General features: G+C 34.2%; 1 protein-coding gene across 4 annotated transcripts in view; it reads left to right on the forward strand.

Moving 5' to 3' along the window:
- LOC144974779 (uncharacterized) overlaps positions 1-12,380 on the forward strand; it is a 47,348-nt gene extending 34,968 nt beyond the window's left edge. For 2 of the 4 annotated variants that reach the window (XM_078918028.1, XM_078918030.1), the window contains exons 19-21: positions 786-821; positions 9,103-9,206; positions 10,219-12,380. In XM_078918028.1, coding sequence (XP_078774154.1) covers positions 786-821; positions 9,103-9,206; positions 10,219-12,245 — 2,167 coding nt within the window. In that variant the 3' untranslated portion in view covers positions 12,246-12,380. The remainder of the gene's footprint in view (positions 1-785; positions 822-9,102; positions 9,207-10,218) is intronic. The other 2 variants (XM_078918029.1, XM_078918031.1) reach the window with 1 other exon arrangement.
- Positions 12,381-23,563: the final 11,183 nt, after the last annotated feature.

A 23,563-nucleotide genomic window follows, 5' to 3' on the forward strand; every position in this document is an offset into this window, starting at 1 on the left:
TATTATATATATATAATATATATTATATATATATATATATATATATATATATATATATATATATATATATATACCCAGTGGACGACATCAGTTGACTGGTTAATCCTATTGCCATAATTTATACGAAGAGCACAAAAATGGGGGGGGGGGGGGGGCAGAGTCACTCTCAGATGTTGAAAGAGGTGGGGGGGGGGGGTACATAATAATATGTATGTATGTCAAATATATTTTTCAGAGAATGTTATATTAATTAGCATTTTTAGATATTAAAATTTATCGTATCGTTTAAGGACTAATAGGTTCTAAAAACCTTTAAATGCTCTGTGTAGCATTTATGCATAGATACAATTCATCAATTATATATAAAAATAGTTGTCAATGTAAATTAATTGATAATATTGAGAATTAAATATCTTAAACATGAACAGTGTTATATTCAATATTTGTCGAATAATTAACACTATTTACGTTCCAATTTGTACATTTGAGAGTTGTAAAGCATTAATTAAGAACAAAGTGTTCAAATCTTCAAATTGTGTAATCGAATTTGCAAAAAAAGTTATTGTCAAAAAATTAAAATGTGACTCTGCTAATTTTTCTTTCCTCTGTGCTCTTCGTACCTAACGATGATGATGATGGTGATGATGATGATGATTATGATGATGATGATGATGATGATGATGATGATGATGATGATGATGATGATGATGATGATGATGATGATGATGGTTTTGGTGATACTATTGAATGATGACGTGTATGTTAACAACCTTGTACCATGATAGGTATTTCTGGAAGGACGAGCTCTACTATGTCAATCAGTAAGGGTTGTGATTGTTGTTGTAACGCAATGGACATGCTTATATCCTCATTTCTAGATGTGCCTTGTCGCGTGTGTCCCAACATGGAGACCAAGTTTGAGATTATAGAAAACTTTTTTTATCAACTAAACTTTATTTGTTTCAAATAAGGGAACCCCGTCCTGGCTAAAATAAATAGTAATTTTTATGACACAAATTTCTTTATACACAACAATATAAAATATTGAAAAATACACGATTGGTTTGATGTCTGTCTGTTTGTTGTTATTGTTGTTGTTTTTGGTTGTTGTTTTGGGGGAGGGGTGGGAGTGAGTGGGTGGTTCTTTTCTTATTTAAAAAAAAATTTTTTTCAAATATTCATTTCTATAATTATTTGAAAATTACGTTAATCTAGAAATATAATTGTTTTTTAAATATAAATATAATTGTTGTTTTTAGAGGAAAACGTATGATTTTTAGAAATAAAGCCAAAAATATTTAATATAACACTGCATATATTTTTGATTCAAATATTGTATTATTTTACATTGTTAAAAAAATATATACATTAGTTGGAACTATGTAGCTCAATCATCGAATATAAGTGTATAATTATACTCACTTAAGACTTGAAGTCTTTCATTTTGGGACATACATTAATTTGCTATTTCATGTGATTGGTTTGCTGTTACCACCTGGTCTGGTTTTCATTGAATAAATTAATTTGTTTCAACAAAATAACGTAACAGGTTTTTTTTACGAAAAGAGATAAAAACAAACACGCCTGTTCTTGAATTTCAAGAGGTGTATTTAATATTACGTTTTTCTGTTCTTCTAGCTGTTGGTGATTGAAAATGGGTTGGGCCTGAAACGTTTTGTTTGCTAGTCTATGCTTTATAACTAATATTGTTCATTGATATCGCTGTCCGCAATCTCTGGATATTATTTTCTTATGTTCATTAATTTTGCTGTCTTCAATTTCTGGATAATATTTAATTTTTACAATAAAGTTTTAAAGAGTGGTGCTAAGTCGCTGTTTTGATCAAAAATCAATGAAGAACAGGTCTCCAATCTTATTATCTCCTTTTTCCCATTTTGAGGTATTGTGTATTATTTCCCCTAATATATCTAGCATTTTATCATGATTAAATTTTAAAATCATATAAATCTAAGAACATATTTGTGACAATTGATGTTCGAACTAAAGTTAGAGTTTCAAATAATTTCATATATGGAACATCTCAAAAAGTAGAACAACCAACTTAACAATTTTTGGAGAATAATCCTTCAATTTTATACAGTTTTTGACATGTTATTGGAATTTCGGACCGAGGGATAAGCCCAATCATGGGAGGGTTATCTCCGAGGTTATGAAGTATTTAATATTAGACAAAAACTGTATAATGAGACCCCAGTTGTACAATTTCCGATGAAAGCATCGTTAAAGTCAGTAAATATGAAAATATCAGAACAGTAACTATAATTTTTAAAGATTTTAGTTTAATTTCAATTGTCAACAACAAAGAAAACATCACACTGTTGCTTATTACTCCCCTTTGTTTTTATTATTTCCGTGACGTAACAAGTTATGGTGAGAGGTGAAGGTTATCGGTCAAAGGTGAAGGTTAGCGGTCAATATGCATTATTTTTGACAGGCTTATTTACTAAGACGAAGAGTAGAGGGGTGTCATAATAAGATGGTTTCACATGTAAGAGGAGAGTCAGTGCCACCCGTTTAACACTGATAACTTAAAAGACAGTCCAGGTTGTCTGGTAACCCAATAACTAGAAATATCACCTCAATTCTCCCTTCCTATAAAAAACCCACCTCCACCCCCACTTCCCATTTACTCTCTACCATTCATCCTCTTTGTCAAAATGCACGATTTATCATTTATATTTTATTATCTTGTTTATTTTTCTCTCTGTCCATCTATTTATCTATCTATCTATCTATCTATCTATCTATCTATCTATCTATCTCTCCCTCTCCCTCTCTCTCTCTCTCTCTCTCTCTCTCTTTCTTTCTCTCTCTCTTTCTTTCTTTCTTTCTGTCTTTCCCTCCATCCCTCACTTAGACACCCACACACACACACGCACACACACATACACACAGACACACACATACTCACATTCATTTTATCTCTGTCTACTGTCCTACATTACTATTAGAGAAAAAAAAAGAAAGAGAGAGAGAGAGAGAGAGAGAGAGAGAGAGAGAGAGAGAGAGTATAGTTTTGTAAATGTAATTTTTACCTCAATGAATGTTGTTTTACATGTATTATATCAGCAAATAACATGATATAGAGGAGCGGTAGCTACTCTAATCCTTCAAGCTGAGCGCCACTGCTAAATCATGCTTTTATTATACATTTATGCTCAACTTTGCTTCTTATATATTACACTTTGTATGTTTTGACACAGGCGATATAACTCAATGTTCATTTTTTCTGCCTTTCCAATTTTATATTTTTATTGCTCAAATTTTGATTTGGTGCCCTATTTTATTTCACTTCTTTTAAGATTTTCTGTATGATGTTTCGTTTTACTGAGTTCTGTATTTTATCATTTTGTTGTTATCATGAGTGGTTTTTGTGAAACTGTTTGATCGTCTGTGATTATGTATTAAAGTTAAGTGTAATTTGAAATTTGATTATTTTTTTCAAATTGATTTACTATTTATGTTAAAGTTATACAAAGAAAATTGTATTTATCATGATTTTTCAAATGTTATAACGTTCATTTTCAATTAGTCATTTGGTTGTGCTTTCTACTTAATGAATTGCATTTAATCTTCAACAACATTATAAATATATCTCTGTGAAACGTGTAAACAAGAGATAAAATTTAAAGCTTTAACATAACAATGAAACGTGTCACTGTTACGTATGATAACTGAACTTTAAAAAACGGAAAAAGAAAATCACACAAAGCAAGTGTCGTACGTTCCACATGACAAAACTGATTTGATTATTAACACAGCATAAGTTATCATAATAAGGGTTGCTTAGGTCAAAAGACTTTTGAATATCGTGTATTGGAACAAGAAAGAAAGACACAAATCAAAAATTTACAAAATAAATCTAAGTCATTCTGATGTCCTGAACAAATTTTATTGAAATAAAGAAACAATGCCCTATTCCGCCATGTGCTAGGCAGGCAGGTACAATGATCAATATGAACCAAATATAATGAGACATAGATAATGATATGCACAGGACAAGTATAAGATTATATGGAACACAATAGACAGTGCACAAGGCAAGAACGATAACACTACACACTCAACGTGTGTAGTTCAAATTAGTAATCGGACATCAGATGACTACAATCCCCTGACACGATCATAACATTCGAAGCAATTAAAAAGAAATCAATAAAAACTGTATTTATCAAATAAATTACAATGTGAAATTGAATGTAAGTTCTTCACAGCGCCACTACCACATAATCTCATTCGTCTGTAGTGTTTCATTCTCCCTGTTTTGTTGATAAAGGGGAATCCCGAAACATCCATTTTATCTCTTTTCGTGTATTAAATTGAAGCTTACATTCAATTTCACATTGTTATTTATACATTTGAGCTTCGAGCAGCAACATTTACATTATTCATCAAATACAAAATTAACATAATGGATCTACTTATCAATAAATTAAAGTGATAAATCATAAAGCAGGAACTTGTGTAAGATTGAGATCTGAAAAAGTATGTATGAAACAGTGGCAAACAAAGCAGAGCGCCCAATACAAGAAAATAAACATTCTTCTTCTTCTTCTTCTTCTTCTTCTTCTTCTTCTTCTTCTTCTTCTTCTTCTTCTTCTTCTTCTTCTTCTTCTTCTTCTTCTTCTTCTTCTTCTTCTTCCATTAAGGCCAAAGCTTCAGGCTGAAGATTGTATGGACGTCTTTTCAGTAACAACGGTTTTAGAGGGAAGCAGGGAGCGATTTTTGAAGTCATCAGTCGAAAAGGCTTGTTTACAATTGGTTGGTAGGGAGTTCCAAAGTCGGATGATGGAGGGGAAGAAAGAGTAAAGATGATGGTTTGTTCTTGCGTGAGGGATTTCAAAATTAATTGCTGAGTTTCTTGTTTTGTTGTTGGTTCGTTTCAAATAGCTAGGTGGAATTTCGAGTTTTCCGTCTTGTGATTTGTGGAATACGAGGAGTTTGTTGACGGAACGTCTCTCATGTAGCGGTTTCCATTGAAGATCGTTTATGAGCTGAGTTACGCGCGTATCTCGCTCATAGTTTCTACTGACATATCCGACCGCCCGACGTTGGAGTTTTTATAGCTCATTGATTTCATGTGATGTGTGTGGGTCCGACACGGAGCTACTGTATTCCAGGCAGACGAGTTTTTCGGGGATTTTTTTTCTCATATTTTTCTCTCTCCTTTGTCGGACACTGGGGGCGAAGTGGCCCAGTGGTCAAGGCATTGCACTGTGACCCGGAAGGTCACGGGTTCGAGCCCAGCTTCAGACACTTTCGTTAATTTTCCTTGGGCAAGATTATTAACCCCCAATTTGCTCACTTGGACAACATGGGTGATTCCTGCTGACGTTTGATGAATTGTTTATATTCTTTCTTGGAATGCCTAGGCGAAGATATCTTATGATGTCGTGGCGGAAGGGCATCATAATTTTTTTTTGTCGGACACTGTTTCATACACACTTTTTCATATCTAGGTCACTATATCAGGGTATATAAAACAAAAACTTGTTCAGTAATTTTCATAACGAATTAGTTTTACCTCAAAGCTTTTCTTGTACAGACTTCATCTAGTCGTGCTCCTCATGACTCCGTCCAAGTTGCCGCTAAAGGCAATCATCGTCCACAATTTGGACGTTAGATCTACATACTATGTACCTACTCCTCATGTTATCGGCTTGAAAGTTTTCCCTTAGACAAAAACAACTTGAGCTTTTATATAGAGCAATACCAACTAAAGCGTTTTACAAAGGTACCTGAATAAAAGAAACAAGTAAGGTGTAGAACGAGACATGAAGCCTGTTAGGCTATATTACATTTTTTATTACAAGATGAGGGTCATTTAAATCGATTGATATTTGAAGGACAAGTTTTCGAGCCAATGTTTAAATTCGCGTCTATCCAGAATACGGCCGTTAACTTTTTAATATCTTAACCAGCTTGATGTGTGTGTTTTGTTGTTTTTGTTTTTTTTTTTCAAATTTGATATTTTTACTATATTTTATGTTTATGTTATGTTATGTAATTGTTTCATTTCGTTATTTGCCTTTCGATGCATTTCAATTGCTGTGATACATTTGGCTTTTTAAAAATAAAACTTGAAAAGTTCACTTGCATATTTTTCAATTTTTTCCTTTCCTGTTTTTGTTTCTGTGATTCGAATTTTTATTCCAAATATCTAGTATCGATTGTGGCTTGGAGTGGCCAGATAAATTAAAAGATAATATATTAGGCTATATCAATTTCTTTGATAAAGTCACAAATTACATATTATTTGTATTTGAATGTTGCTGGTAATGATGGTAGTGATGATGATGATGATGATGATGATGATGATGATGATGATGAGAAGGAGGAGGAGGAGGAGGAGGAGGAGGAGGAGGAAGAGGAATAGGAGGAGGAGGAGGACGACGACGACGAGAAGGGGGAGAAGGAAGAGAAGGACGGGGAGGAGGAGGACGACGACGAGGAGGAGAAGGAGGTGGAAGAGGAGGTGGAAGAGGAGGAAGAGGACGAGGAGGACGGGGAGGAGGAGGAGAAAGGGGAGGAGGAAGATGACGAGGAGGAGAAGGAGAACGAGGAAGAGGACAAGGAGGAGGTGGTGGCGGTGGTGTGTGTGAGGGGGCGGGTGGATGTGATTGATGATGATCATCAAAATGGACAGTTTTCATACGAGCATTCACTCAATTAATCTGAATCTTCAGTAAAATAAAACGGTGTGTTAGATTTGTTTCTTCAGGAAATCTTTCAGGAAATGTCTGAATACTGAGTTGTTCCGTGAGGCTTATTTTTCATGAAATAGATGTTGCTTAGATTTTGATTTTGTATTCATGCTTATTATGTAGTGTCGTGATTTTTTATTTTGTTGTTCTTAAACATTTTTATTATGTAAAGCGCCGCAGAGCACGATTAACGTGGATGTTTAGGCGCTATATAAATTCATTATTTACTATTACTATTTGTTGGGCCTTCCCCCCCCCCCACACACCCAAACCCCTCCTCCCTTCTCCCCTGCACCTTCCTCCTTCATAGTCTCCTCTTTAGAACTTGTACATTTCAAGCCCTCTATACTAGTATTTCTTTGTCTAACTTGCAGTATTACCAGTTTGCTATTGATGCTATACGTTTAAGTAAAACACTCACACTGTCCGCCAGCCAACTTAAACACACCAACACATAAACCTGTGTGTAACATTTGTCGTGTGATTGATATAATGTACTGAGAGCTTATCATTCACAGGCTGTCTAAAAATAATAACAGAGAGCTGAGTTACGTCATTTTAGTTCCTTCTATATAAACAGTATACTTAACTTTTAATTGTATAAGCTCGCTTTTACTTACAAACACTTTTAATCAGCTTATTTTAAACAATAACCGTAACCGCCATGCACTTATTTGCAGGTCTGATAACCCAATTCCTTATGGGCTCATAGTGATGTTATGGAAATCTCGAAAAATGACGCACAATATTATCCAATTATTATTATTATTACAACCATGTTAAAATAGGCCCCTAAGGATGTCCGGATGTCAGATCTGCATATATATATATATACACGTCGACCTTAACCTTAGCGTGTCATTGTATGCATTAATCGTGCAAGAAAAATGTTGCTATGAGTGCTGACTTTTAGCAACACCAATCAAGGTGTCTTGGATCTGTTACTAAATGTAACCAACACCTTCATGTTTGTATTGGGTTGGAATAGACCAACATGCACGTATTTGCAGGTCTGATAACCGAACAAAAATATCAGCTTGATTAACCCAGATGTGGGAGTTTTTGCCAAGATGAGGGTCGTTTAAATCGATTGATATAATATTTGAAGGACGAGTTTTCTGGCCAAATTTTTAAATATATGTTTTTTCCAAAGTACCATAGTAAACAGTGTCAGACTGGAACGTCAACGATGTGCGACTATGTAGTCCAGTCGTATGACTTTCGCCTTCGAATCGAAAAGTCCAGGGTTTGAGACCCTCTCTGAGCGATGCATTGTTAAGTCCTTGGAAAAGGCACTTTACTTACATTCTCTCACCGTACACCGTGTTAAAATGAGTACCTAGCCGTCAACACGTTGTCTCTGTTGAGAGAAAAAATGTGATATCGCCTAACATGCGTCATGGCTCGTCTTTCGTGTTAAACGTTGTTGTAGGCTAGGGATGATTTGTAAAGCGGTTTGATCTCAAGTTATATTTTTTCTTTTTTTTTTTTTCTTTCGTTTGTTTGTTTACTCCTAATTCTTATCACAAATGTGTATAAATAAAGTGTGTGCTAAAGTTGATAAGAACGTGCTTTATCAGATTTAGAAATTAAGGGGCAGGCATTGGTGTAAGATAAAGAACTAAACAAGTGTGTATGAAATGTGCCAGACAAAGCATGAAAGTAAAATACAAACAAACAAAAAAACATCCTAAAAAATCAGACGAGGCAGGTTGATTTTTTGAGATGTTTTTTTTATTCTTGTATTTTTCTTTCTTGCTTTGTCTGGCACATTTCATACACACTTGTTCAGGTCTTTAATTTGTTTGACCGTTTTGCCATCATTTTTTTTTTTTTTTTGTTGTTCATTGATTGTGTTATTGGATATTACAGTGCCTGATAGAGCAGAAAGAAAATTGCAGGGAGACATAATTCCATATAAAAAAGACATAATATTCAGTCTTCGTGGACTGGGGCCACTCTCAAACTTTGACATTGCCAGGCGAGAAAAGCCGAGATTTGTTTGTTGGGGTTTTCTGGGGTTTTTTTACGACTTTTTGTTTTGTTTTGTTTTTTTGTTTTTTGTTTATTCTGGGTTTCTTGTATGGGTGGTTGTGTTTTGTTGTTTTTTTTTTTTTGTTTTTGTTTTTGTTTTTCTTTTGTTTTGTTTTGTTTTGTTTTGTTTTGTTTTTTTTTTGCTGTTGATTCTTATTTGTTTTTGTTATGTTTTTTTCTTCTTTTTTTTTTGGTTTGTTTTTGGAATGATTCTCTTTTTAATTTAAATATACTTTCTGATTTGTCTCGCACTGTGTTACACACATCTTTTAAAGACTTCCGTCTCGCTAACTTGATAAAAATATTCAATTTCTTTCCCTTTTTTATATCCTTCCGTCTGCAGCCTTCTAGATAACCTGGGCAAAGACTCAGCTCTCAATAAGTTTCAGCAAGAACGTCGAAGGCCGATTGTAAAGAGATGGAGTCGGGACAAGATTATGCTAAGTGGTAAATATGACCAAAATATATGAATAATATGTCGTTCGACAGTAATACTCAGTTTATTTAAAGAAGAAGAAGAAAAAGAAGAACAAGAACAAGTGATAGTAGTAGTAGTCGTAGTAGTAGTGGTAGTAGTAGTAGTAGTAGTAGTAGTAGTAGTAGTAGTAGTAGTAGTAGAAGTTCTACTACTACTACTACTACTATTACTACTACTACTACTACTATTACTACTACTACTACTACTACTACTACTACTATACTACTATACTACTTTACTACTACTACTACTACTACTACTAACTACTATTACTACTACTGCTGCTGCTGCTACTACTACTACTACTATACTACTACTACTACTCTACGACTACTACTACTACTACTACTATACTACTACTACTACTACTACTACTACTACTACTACTACTATACTGCGACTACTACTACTACTACTACTACTACTACTACTACTTCTACTACTACTACTACTACTACTACTACTACTACTACTACTACTTTAAATAAACTTACTGAGTATTAAGTTTCTTTTTCTCTCTCTGTTGTGCATTTTGAATTGCCCAGAAGCTGGATAACAGCAGAAATAAGTGGAATTTACGTGTAAAAGCTTTATTAGAAAGCAACTTCTATTGTAAGCACATTGAGGAAAATGTACTGATAATCTGTTATTTTTATTACACAAACACGAAAACATGCAAATACCCCCGTCACAAATACTTGGCAATAACCCTTTCCTTACCAGGCATTTTAAGGATTTTCCTCAATACTTCACACCCATTTAACATAATTTTTTTTTCACTGACATAATAGCAGTAAAATTCTTGCATCTAAATAATTTCTGTTCATATTCTTTAAATGATGTTATGATGTACAAAATAAATTTGAATAAGAAAAATGTTGGTTGTATCGTAACGAATATGACGATTTTCCTGTAGTTGGTAAGGAGAGGGTTAAACATTGACCTAATATCTAATTGTTATCATTTGACTTTTTTTTCCAGACACCAGTGGCGAATCTCAATACAGACCAAAGAGTCACAGTGTCGATACCACTCCAATGTCAAAAACCGAAAGAAATGGCGATGCACCTGTTCGCCCACCGCGTCGCACTGATCTCAAAAGGGCATCGGTACCAACTATTACATTCACACCTGTAAGTCTACACGACAACGACACTTTCAAATCCGGAAGCTCTTCGGATATTCAAAGGGATCTTCAAATTTGTGAAGAAGAAACTCCCACTCTGGACCGAAGTTTTAACTCAATTCCTGATTTTGCAGTGGCCCAACCAAACATCGATGTACAAGAGGAAGTGGAGATAAATCTCCAAGACGTACAAGAAGATAATACGACAACGGACCCTGTGGAATTTCGAAAAGTTTATAAAAAAGTGGAAGAGACGGATGCGTTTAGGAAAGATGAAGAGTTAAAAGAACTATCCGCTATGAGTGGAACAGTTACCACAACGTCAAAGTCTAACGAACGTAATGAGAGAAAAGTGGGTGTTTTGGGAATTAGCCCCGATGATCAAAATAAACTTCAAATAGCCGATGAAGAAAATAAGAAGGTGAAGAGAAAGACGTCTTGGAGATCGTCGTTAAGCTTTGGAAAGCAAAAGGATGTTGAAGAAGATCCAAGTCTAATTGCCGAGTGTTCGTCCGTGCCAGCCAATTTGGACACACTGCCCAAGGAGGAAAGCAAGAAAGAGCCTCCTTGTTTTCATTTTCCAGCGAAAGACAAATTAAAGAAAGAGAAAAAATCTAAAGGCAATAAGAACGAACATGTTCCAAATTTGATGAAACTAGCAATTGTGCAAAGAGCTCGGTGGCTTAGAAATTCCTCAGAATCTGCAGATGAAACTCGTGAGAAGGCATCCAAAAGCGTTTTCTACGACACTGAAGTGCCAACTATAAGCAATTCAACAAAAAAGACGGGGTCTTTGACGGTCCCTGGACTATTATCAAAATGTAGAAGCAGCAATGATTTGCATAATAACGGGAAGAGCGATTACATTAACGATTCTTCTTTGTCAAGATCTCGAACAAATAGCTTGTCTTCGAGCAGCAACTCACTACCCTCACTTCATGACCCTGCCGCCAAGGGAGAAAATCGCAACCCTTCAAAACCAATTCCAAGTCCGACTGCCCCCCTTCCATTCTTTGCGTCTAAAGAATTAAGAACATCCCAACCGGACGCTCTGTCTCAATGTCGTGATGAAATCGATGCTAAACGCTTTGGATCGTTTACCAAAAATGAACGTGTATTGTCTACAGAAGGTGCTATTCCGTCACTGGATATAGACGGGGGAAATGAATTGACAACATCAAATGAATTGCCATCTATAAGTGGACATGAGTTGACTTTGTTAAGATCTCTACCACCGATTGATAATTCCTGTGATGATTTAATATCTTCAACTGCCCTGCCTCCATTTTATGAGTCCGGAAGTGGCTCAGTTTCTCCAAGGGCATTTTCAACGTTTGAAATTGAAAAAAATACATATGGTGCTTCGGGTGCTCTCCCTTCCATTGATGACCTCAGTACGGATATCACATATTCAAATGTTTCCCAATCTACAAATATCGTTGATAGCTTCAGTTTTGTGGAAAACTCTCAATCAACAGAATGTTCTTGTGATGACTTCACCTTTTCGGAATCTTTCAGATCAACAAATAATAACCGTACAAATGAGTTCGGCACGTCCAATACATTTCTTTCGTCGGACAATTTGGGGATAGACATGTCCTCATCCAGCGCACTTCCAATTGTATCGAGAAGTCCTCGAGAAAGTCAATCTTTCAGTTTCGACACATCCCCAGGATGTGAAAGTTTACATTCCAACAATGAATCGACTTCCGAACTTCTAAGTGACGCTTTGCCTTCTCTTTGTTTACAAGACATGAGCTTTCTGGGCAGCTTAAAAGAAGAATCCCCCTTGAATTCTACTTTACGTGCAGACAGCTTACGTTCATCAAAATCTGGTTCAGAATTCCCTGGTGACGGATCGACTTTAAAGTACAGATTCTAAAACTACATGTGATAATTGTTATATTTATGTTCCTGAAAGATTACAAAGACAAAACTTTGACCTAGTCTTGAGAATACAGAATCGGCAAGCCGTACTTTTTAATCTAACTGAATTTAGAATATTAAATGAACACTCTCACACATGGTTGTGTATTTCAACTCGCCCTAGCTCAATTTGCGGCGCTGCACTGCGGCTGACGCCTGGGTTATTCCAGTCTTCCCTGGAAATAGACTATTATAGATTAATGTAATTAATTAATTTGTTTTTATTTATAGTTTGCGTAGGATTGGCTACTGCCAACATTACAACAATGAGCCCATAACAATTCGAGTGATCAGCCTGAAACTAGCAGTTTAGCTTTACAACGCCAATGAAGTAGACAAAATAAAAAGTTATCAACTTGTCTTTCTTTATTATTATTATTATTATTATTATTATTATTATTATTATTATTATTATTATTATTATTATTATTATTATTATTATTATTTAACTTGCATGTAGCCCTATATCCACCAAATGTGTTCAAAGCGCCTAACAAGTGGTCCTTGGCATAAAGCAACACTTCACATGTACGACGAGCGTGACGCCTGTTAGGCGAAATATTTTTTTTTTCCGACAGAGACAACATTGTTAATGACCAGGTACTCATTTTACACCTGGGTACAGTAAGAGAATGTGAATAAATAGTTGTTGTTTTATGTCCAAGGACTCAAATATGAGCCAGGACCTTCCGATCCGAAGGCGAGTGCCATACCAGAAGGTCACATAGCCGCTTTTATTATTATTGTTTTGTTATTATTATTATTATTATTATTATTATTATTATTATTATTATTATTATTATTATTATTATTATTATTATTAATTAATTATTATATTATTATTATTATTATTATTATTATTATTATCATATTATTATTATCATTATCATTATTATCATCATTACCAACAATGATAAACAGGACGCAAATTATTATAATATTACGGTGGCCGTGGAGTTTTGTTGCTGTCGCAGCAAAATGAACCTTTATGTATGTACCAACTACAAGTGCTCTATCAGATGTCAGCCATGAAACTGTGACAAAACAGTTTGACCTGTTAGAATTGTAAACGGACTGGTACACACAACACTGAATTTACTTACTTATTGAGACCTTGACATAGGTACTGGCAAGTTGGAATTCGATCATTCATTGAAACCTTCATATAGGTACACGCTAGACAGAATTGTTAATTGTGTATTAATTACTTGTAAATATTTACCTTTATATGTTTGTATACATATATATATATATATATATATATATATATATATATATATAAAGCGCCTGGAGCACAAATTGCATGCGATATTAGCGCTATATACGTGTGCAGATTTCTTTTATTTTTTTTTTTTTTTTTTATTATTATTATTATTATTATTATTATTATTATATTATTATTATTATATATTATATATTATATATTATATTATATATAGTAACTTGTAATAGGTACTGGCAAGACAAATTTTACTTGCTTGTCTAAACATTTTGATAGTCAATCACAAAACAGAAATCATTTATCTATTTAGACTTGTAAATAGGTACACAGGAATCAGAATTAACTCACTTACTTCGACTCGATAATAAGTACACGGAACATTGAATTAACTTTCTTATCTAAACGTGTAAATAGGTACAATCCAGGCAGAATGTAGATACTTATTTTGACTTGTAAATATGTGCACACAAGACATAATTTACTCGCGTAATTAGAGTTGTAGAAAGAAACATATAAGTCAGAATTTACATGCTTATTCGATTTGTAAATAGGTTCGCAAGACAGAATTTACTTGTTATTTAGACTTGTAAATAGGTGCACGCAAAACATAACTTACTTGTTAATTTGCACTTGTAAATAGGTATATACAAGACATAACTTACTTGCTTATTTAGACTTGTATAATAGGTACACATAGGATATAATTTGCTTGTTAATTTATACTTATAAATTGGTACACGACACATGACAGAATCTACTTGTTAAATTTTACTTGTAAATTGGTACACGATACAAGACAGAATTTACTTGTAAATTGGTACACGACACAAGACAGAATTTACTTGTAAATTGTTACACGATACAAGACAAAATTTACTCACTTATTTCAATTGAGCTTTGTGCTAGTGACTAAAAGATCTTTATTGGCAACCAGTATATAGTTTTACTTAACATTAAGATGCCATCACTTTGAATTCACAAGATCAATTACACGATGTATGTATCCAGTCCTTTGAAAGAGTGGTTTGACACTTCCAATGAGCTTGAAACTTGTTTTCATGTGGGTTTTTATTACATCACACTTTTGTTCTCTACTTTTATATGTATATATATTTATATACATATATATATATATATATGTGTGTGTGTGTGTGTGTGTGTGTGTGTGTGTAACTATAACACGATTGGACATAATGATGTTATTAACTCCAATTCCCGCTGTACTGTGATATATTCTCATTATTATAATTATGGGGTTTCTTTGTTAATATGATAAAGTGGTGATTTGTTCATTTTATTTTGATGTTGCGGGTTACAAGGTTTAATACCCTCCAACAAAATGATTTTTGCTCGTAGTTAATATCCGTCAGTTTAGCGGAAACAGACGTCTGGTGACATCATCCGCCCAAAATTTAATCAAACATGGTGCGCAAAGTTCGTATGGAGACTTCAGAGGTTTGATCCGCCGATCGTGAAAATCGAGACTTAAGAGGTTTGATCCGCCGATCGTGAAAATCGAGACTTCAGAGGTTTGATCCGCCGATCGTGAAAATCGAGACTTCAGAGGTTTGATCCGCCGATCGTGAAAATCGAGACTTCAGAGGTTTGATCCGCCGATCGTGAAAATCGAGACTTCAGAGGTTTGATCGGCCGACTATCGAAATTATAGATACCCCCCCCCCCCCCCCCCCCCCCCATGCTTAGAGCATTTTCATGATTGTTATTGTTAAGGAAATATTTTTTATGAATAAGACTTACTGGCAATAATTATTATTATATTTACTCCTATATGTTGCTTCTTTGTTCGTTGTTTTAAAGTGATTACGATACCCGTTATGTACATTATATTCGATACTAGACTCGTGAGATTTACGATATTTGAAAAGATCTCATAAAGATTACCACTATGTAATAATCGATCATATTGATATTCAACTATTTTGAGCATTAGACCTATCTTATATATATATATATATATATATATATATATATATATATAAATATATATACTGAAACGAGTGCCATGGCGAAATACAATTAATATATATATATATATATATATATATATATATATATATATATATATATATATATATAAGATAAGATCAGATAAGATACACTTTATTGATCCTTGTAAGGAAATTATAATTTTGTAACATTATATATGTGTGTGTATGTGTGTGTGTGTGGGGGGGGGGGTGGATATGTGTGTGTGTGTGTGTGTGTGTGTGTAGTTGAAATATCTATTTAAAAAACACTTTATGTACATAGCATATTATGACATATTATGCGGCCTGACAAACATAATTAATTTATTACTGAATATTATCATTTTAATTCTTGAGTCGTGGAAATTTTTATATGACTAAATTCGTAGCTCATACATGTGACATTATCGTTCATAAATGGTAATATATTGATTTGTTTTTAAATGGTAAAATGTAGAATTTAAATGTAAAATAGCCTGAAATTTAATTGTAAATTTCAAACATATCATAGATACATATTATTCGGTAAAATTCAATTATATTTGATGTCAAATTTGGCTTCGAAATGTAAGATTGAGATTTGATTAATATCAATTCCCATAACTCCGAGTCTGTCTAGAAACATAATTTTGTTCTTTACCAATAATAAACAGAGGTCATTTTTTTAGTTATACTCACTAGTCCGCACAGAGAAATGAATGAAATTGCTCAAAAATGAAACCCGTGTATTGCGAATCCCGCTTACAGTATTGACAAGAGTAACTTTTATACTAAAACATTTAATTTCACCACGTTAGTCGATTGTTGTAGGTTCCGTCTGTCTTCGTGATTTATGATTGTTTTAGTAGTAGTAGTAGTAGTAGTAGTAGTAGTAGTAGTAGTAGTAGTAGTAGTAGTAGTAGTAGTAGTAGTAGTAGTAGTAGTAGTAGTAGTAGTAGTAGTAGCAGCAGTAGTAGTAGTAGTAGTAGTAGTAGTAGTAGTAGTAGTAGTAGTAGTAGTAGTAGTAGTAGTAGCAGTAGTAGTAGTAATAGCAGTTTTTGGTCATATCATTGAAATGCTCTTGTTTGCTACTAGTACCACCACCATCCCTACTACTATTACTACGACTACTACTACCACTACTACTACTACTACTACTACTACTACTACTACTACTACTACTACTACTACTGCTACTACTACTACTACTACTACTATATATAATACTACATATTACTATATAACTATTATCATAATTATATTATATATTATTATTATTATTATTATTATTATTATATATTATATTATTATTATTATTATTATTATTATTATTATTATTATTATTATTATTATTATTATTATTATTATTTATTATTATTATTATTATTATTATTATTATTATTATTATATTATTATTATTATTATTATTATTATTATTATTATTATTATTATTATTATTATTTATTATTATTATTATTATATTATTATTATTATTATTATTATTATTATTATTATTATTATATTATTATTATTATTATATATATAATTATTATTATTATCGTCACTACCTACATTATCATCCTTATAATCGTTGTCATCAATTTTATTATTGTTATTTTCCATTTATTTAATCTTTTTCTCTACTTAACTCAAAGACACCTACAAATTTCTTCATTCGGAATTTTCTAGTTGTATAGAAACCCGTCAAACTTGGCACTCAATCAGGTCATTTTAAAAATGTGTTCCTTGGATCAGACATCCAAAAGTTCATAATCAAAACGTACTTATATTTATCGGTCTGATAACCTGGTATAGCCTATGCGTTTATATGTGACTCACATCTCAGAAGGGTATTATATTGGGTTAAACCTGATGACAAAATGCGCATTTAAAGATAAAAACACGTGACCATTTATATAGCGCAATTTCGTCCCTAGCCAACAGGACGAGACATGACACCTGTCAGGCGGTGTCACAATTATTTTTTTCCGACAGAAATAACGCTGTTAGGCACTCATTTTACACCTGAGTACGGTGAGTAAATGTGAGTAAAGAGCCTTCTCCAATTCAAGGACTCAACTAATCGGGATTCAAACCCTGGCTATTCCAATTCATTCCAAGGTGAGCTCATACCAAATTTTCATATAATTTTTTCCATAAATTAAGTTTCTAGTTTCTAAACCGCCTTCATATCCATAACACCGTTCTGTGGTAGTGGGTTACATTTACTGTTATTATGAGATTCTTTCAACAACGGTAATAAGACTATGACAATTTATTGAGTTATCTGCCTCGTATTTTAGTATCGTCAATTGGGATAGCTTTGCAAGAAAAGGTAACTTTGCCTTAAAGGATAACTTTGCCTCAAAGGGTAACTTTGCCTGAAAAGGTAACTTTGTCTTAAAGGATAACTCTGCCTCAAAGGGTAACTTTGCCTGAAACGGTAACTTTGCCTTAAAGAGTAACTTTGCCTTAAAGGGTAACTTGCCTTAAAGGGTAACTTTGCCTCTGTGAATTTGACGACTTTTGAATAATCTGAGCTTTGTTGTAGTTATTTTATCCGTTAAAAGACTGACATTTTTATCAAAGGAAATAATTGTCACAAAACTAAACAATCTCTTATTGGTCCAAAATTTAAGAGGCAAAGTTTCCCCTTTGGCAAAGTTATCCCAGTTACGCGAATGAAGCCGCAGTACAATTTTGTGGTGGATAGAAGAAGTCCATAGATCAACGGCAGTATTATTTCTTTATTCCAATTGTATAAATCCACTACATCTACATAATACCAATGAACAAAAAAATGAATATAACAGCTTCAAAAAGTACAATATATCAAACACGTAACGTTTCGGCATCAAAACAAGTCTTCAGCTTATAAGAAAAACATTTTTTAAAACATCAATATGTCACTGATTATTTGTTTTTGGCTAAAGATGAATTTTAAGTCCGAAACATTCCGTGTTTGGTATTTTCTTTCTTAACTGTTATATTATTCCTGGGTGGGGTTCCTGACCTCCTCCAATAGTGGGCAGGGAGGCACTTATTGTGTCTTCTAACCCCCTATATCGGTCTTCCAACAATTCTTTCTGTCTTTGTCTTGGAATGAAATTACATGATTTTGTCCAGGCCCTGGCCGGATACCCTAGCTGGGAGAGAAACAGTCAATTGTATAGATAGGGTTTTGGGAGATGATACTTTTTGTCCTGTAAATCATCTCTCTGTTATGCACTGTTTTATGTTTTTTTCACATATTATATATAATTTGTAAACATTTGAGTGTATCCCTCTTAGTTGGGACCCGTGCTCATGTCTGGATGAGACTTATGTGATCTAAACTAAGTACTTTCATAGTGTGCTTTTGGAATCCACATATATTTCCTACTTGAACACATGTCCCTTTGTCTTACCTTGACTTGGGTGCTTTAATTGTAATTCTAGAACTTTTAACTATTCCATTTTCTTCCTTTTTACTGGCGCTGATATGACCTTAATGTGTTGCAAGCACCGCCGTTAAAACCCTTAAAAACAAAACATGTTATATTACTCCTTTTTGGTTCAAAAGTTTTTAGACTCCACCCCACAGCTTCTAGCAGCTTGATAGCACGTCTACTTAATTCTACATGTTATTGCTCAAAACTTAACAAGTGTGTACGAAAGTGACAGACAAAGCAAGAAAGAAAAATACAAGAAAAAAACACATAACAAAAAATCAGTCTTCTACCTCGACTGGTCGACTGATATTTTGGGGTTGTTTTTTTTTTCTTCTATTTTTCTTTCTTGCTTTGTCTGGCACCTTTCATACACACTTGTTCAGTTCTTTATCTTACTCCAGTGCCTGCTCCATAATTTCTTAATATGATTTGATATTTTTAAGTTATTATTCTGAAACCAATTCTTATAATATTGTTTTATTTGTACATTCAGACTGACGTGCACATAATATATGAAGGTTTGACATTCGAATCAACTTATGGGCCTATTTTAACATTGTTGTAATGGACAAAAATTTGTGTCATTTTTTAAAGATTTCCATTACAACAATGAGCCTATAGGGAATTTGATTATCAGACCTGCAAATAAGGACACGTCGATTCAGACATATATTTTGTTTTCAATTCTTGGTAATTCGTTTATCGTGATCGGTTTTGATTTATTGAAATAAATGTGAAATGAAATGAGCACGTTTTCCTCTTAGTCTTTCTGTTTAACATTTTAAAAATATATTTGCATATTTTGTTATAAAAAGGCAGAAAAGTTGTGACAGTCACACTTTTTACTTTTCCGGTTCCCAATTGATTGGAAGTTTGCATGTCGCCAGCTCTTCTTAGGACTACTAATGAACAGATTACATAAATCATAAGGTGGCAAAGCTATTTTAGTAGCAGGATGTATGGGCAGATTCTTAGGATTTCGGGGCGTAAAAGAGAGAGGATGGAGGATCTATTATAATATAGATTATTCTCGAATGACGACCAGAATCTATTTAGACTAGAGAATAAGGAATCACTCTGACACCAGATGATTCTTTTAAACAAGAAATTATCCAGTCCTCCGGAAGACTGATTTTACACTTCCAATGTGTTTGGAACCGGGGTTTTGTTTTATTTTTTTGTTGTTTTTTTTTTTTACATCAAACAATTAGGTATATTATGGTTTAAGCACGGAAAATGCCAATTAGACACAAATCAAGGGAATGAACTCATTAATAAATAGTTCTGTTCCACGTATTTATTCAGTGGTCTCCCTTTTGATCTAAACTGATTTTATGCAGTTTAAAAAATATTGAGCTTTTTATATAGAGCAATGTCCACTAATGTGCTCAGAGCGCTTTACCAGAAGTCCCTGGTCAACAGCAACATTTTAACATTTAGGACGGGACATAACGCATGTCATGTTAAGCGATATTACAATTTTTCGGACAAAGACAAGGCTGATAACGGCCAGGTACTCATTTTACACCTCAGTACGGTGAGAGAATGTGAGTAAAGAGCCTTTTCCAAGGACTCACTCAACTATGCGCCGAGCGAGGCTCGAACCCAGGACCTTCCGATCCGAAAGCGAGTGTCATACCACAAGACCACATAGCCGCACTTTTTAGCACTTCAGCAACCCGACATTTTACCGTTCACAGGGGGCTGGTAGAGAATCTCAATGAGACTGGTTCACCAACCCTGAAAAGGTGCGGCCATGAGGTCCTGTGGTAAGACACTCGCTTTCGGATAGGACGGTCCTTGGTTCGAGCCTCGCTCGGCGAATAGCTGAGTTCTTGAAACAGGCTCTTTACTCAGATCACACTCTCTCACCGTACTCAGGTGTAAAATGAGTACCTGGCCTTTAATAGTGTTGTCTCTGTTAGGAAAAAAAATTGTAATATCGCCTAACGGGCGTTAGTGTTTTGTTCTACATGTTACGTGTTGCTGTTGGTTAGGACGCTTTGTAAAGGGCTTTGAGCACGTTTAGTAGATATTACCCTATATAAAAAAAAAACTCCAAAAAGCTCCAAGACGTTCACTTTAAATCACTTAACGAATACATTGATCGATAGAGGTTCGATCCCCAGTCGAGGTCGACTGATTTTTTAAGATAGTTTTTTTTATTTCTTGAATGTTTTTCTTTCTTGCTTTGTCTGCCACCTTTCATACACACTTGATCAATTCTTTATCTTACACCGTTGCCTGCTCCTTAATTTCTTAATTTGATATTTTCAAAAAAAAATTAAATGGAGCAACCCAAATTAAATGTCTTCGTCCTCGTCCTCTCGTGTTCACTGTATGCATTGTTGATGCAAGCGAGGGTTGGTTCACGGCGTAAAACGCGTACCCTTGTGAAGATTATAAGTATTAAATAAAATTGTCCCAAATACCGGGATCCTCTGTGGTTTAATGGTAGCACGTCTGACCGGTAATCAGAAGATCTCAGGTTCGATCCCCAGTCGAGGTCGACTGATTTTTTGGGATGGTATTTTTTTGGTACTTTTCTTTCTTGCTTTGTCTGGCACCTTTCATACACACTTGTACGGTTCTTTATCAGTAGACCGTTAGCCAATCAAAACACGGGGTTTGGGGGAAAAAACCGCTGTTGACCTCACCACACGAGTATGGCTTATTTTTGGGGGATGACTTTCTCTTATAAGTTTCTTTCCGGTTTTGACTGGTGCTGTGTCATACACATATGTGTGGCTGCTGAGGAAACCCGTAAAGATGTGCTAATTTCATAAATTGAGTTATGCATGCAGTGGTGTAGATCACATCCTTCTGATCATTTACCATTTAAAATTTTCTTTCTAGGTGTATTAGAACCCGAGTTATGATTTTTTTTTTCTGACTAAAATTTGTTGCTATGGGAAATCTGCGATTTTGGCTCATATCTCGAATCGAAGCTTGCCGCCTCTTCCCGGGTTTTCTCAGCAAGCATCACATAGTTTTCAGATATGTAGGTTTTAGGATTTGGTTTCACGTAACAAAGAATCACGAACAAAATATTAACAGGATTATAATTACATTTTTATTTTGAAATACAACAATGACAATCTGTACAAGGGGAAATAACTAAAAATAATATATATGATCACCATTATACCTTTCATATATTAGAATTTGTATTAAAGTATACAATTATAAGTCTTTAGAAATCATGGTCAGCATTATAACTTTCATAGATTATAATGTGTAGTATAAAATATATATTTATAAGGCATTAAAAAACATGGACAGCATTATACCTTTCATGGATTAGAATGTGCACTATAAAGTATATAAGGCATCCAATGAAATTAAGTTCAAGTCCATGAGATGCAAAAGGCACACCTTTCCCGTCATTGCAAATATTATTAAACAGATCACTTAAATCTCTAACACAATACGAACGCTGTCACTCCAGACATTCACTCCTCCCCGCGCCCTTGTCAGTGTAATAGGGTTCCAGAGTCGTGACGTCACTTCCTCTTAACAACGCTCACAGCAACTAAAAGTGATTCTCACTTGAATTTCGGTAAAACCGGCACTCCTTGCTGCCTCTCCGGGCGATGTTGACCGTCAGGTGCAAAGCAATTAACATTTTTAGCAAAGAAAAATTCGATCAATTTGTTTGGGGGGGGGGGGGGGGTTAAACAATGTCAGTTCATGATAAAATCAGTCGGAAAGTGAAAATTTTGGAGTAGCATTTTTTTTTTTTTTTTTTGCTTGTTCTGAAAGAATATGCTTCCCAGCGTATTTTAATCTTTATTTGTAGTAAATTGGGTGATTTTTCAGATGTATGGGAAGGGTATCAAGCAGCTTTTCTCAAATTTCATACTTTTTCTCCTTCACTAACTGAAAAAAATATTTAGAAGTGAAATTAAGCTTTGATATTTCCCGAAGATGTACAAAAAGGGTTAATTTAAGCATTTATGACAAGAACTCATTTTTTATTTTAAAATTGACCTTCTAACTAAACTTGTCTGAGTTCAAACCTTTTCACCATCCGACTGATTATGTCATTCACTGCAATTAAATAATTGTGCTCGGAATAAAGACCAGAGCTTGGTTGTCTTTGCTGAGTGTCCAACCGGAAGTGCCGTAGTTAGACAGGTGTGACGTCACGCTGTGTGTCCATATAGTACTAGTAGATACCTTAAGTCATTTATAAAAGAATGTAATACTAACTTGATAACATTTCAGATATTTAACCAAGATTAGGAAAGACAAACTCCTCCAAAATTAACACTATTGGCCCTCTACCAAAACAGGGACATCATACAAAGCATCGTATTTACACTGGGAGAGTCACTGTGGTGCAGTTTGTACAACACTTGGGTCACATCTAACGGGGACCGGTTTGACTTTAATTGTGAGTGCGTGTGTGAGTGTGTGTGCGTATGTGTGTGTGTTTGTGTGTGTGTGCGTGTGCGTGTGTGTGTTTTTCACTGCAATCAATAATTTAAATATGATAAACTTTACACGACGTGCACTTATTTGCAGGTCTGATAACCCAATTCATTATAGGCTCATTGTTGTAATGGAACCCTCAAAGAATGTCGACAAATATTGTCCATTACAACAATGTTAAACTAAGCCTATAATTGAGTTCGGATGTCAGACCGGCATA

Source organism: Berghia stephanieae, chromosome 6, assembly GCF_034508935.2.
Source record: "Berghia stephanieae isolate SIO BIC M18660-M18661 chromosome 6, UCSD_Bste_1.3, whole genome shotgun sequence".
NCBI lineage: Eukaryota > Metazoa > Mollusca > Gastropoda > Nudibranchia > Aeolidiidae > Berghia > Berghia stephanieae.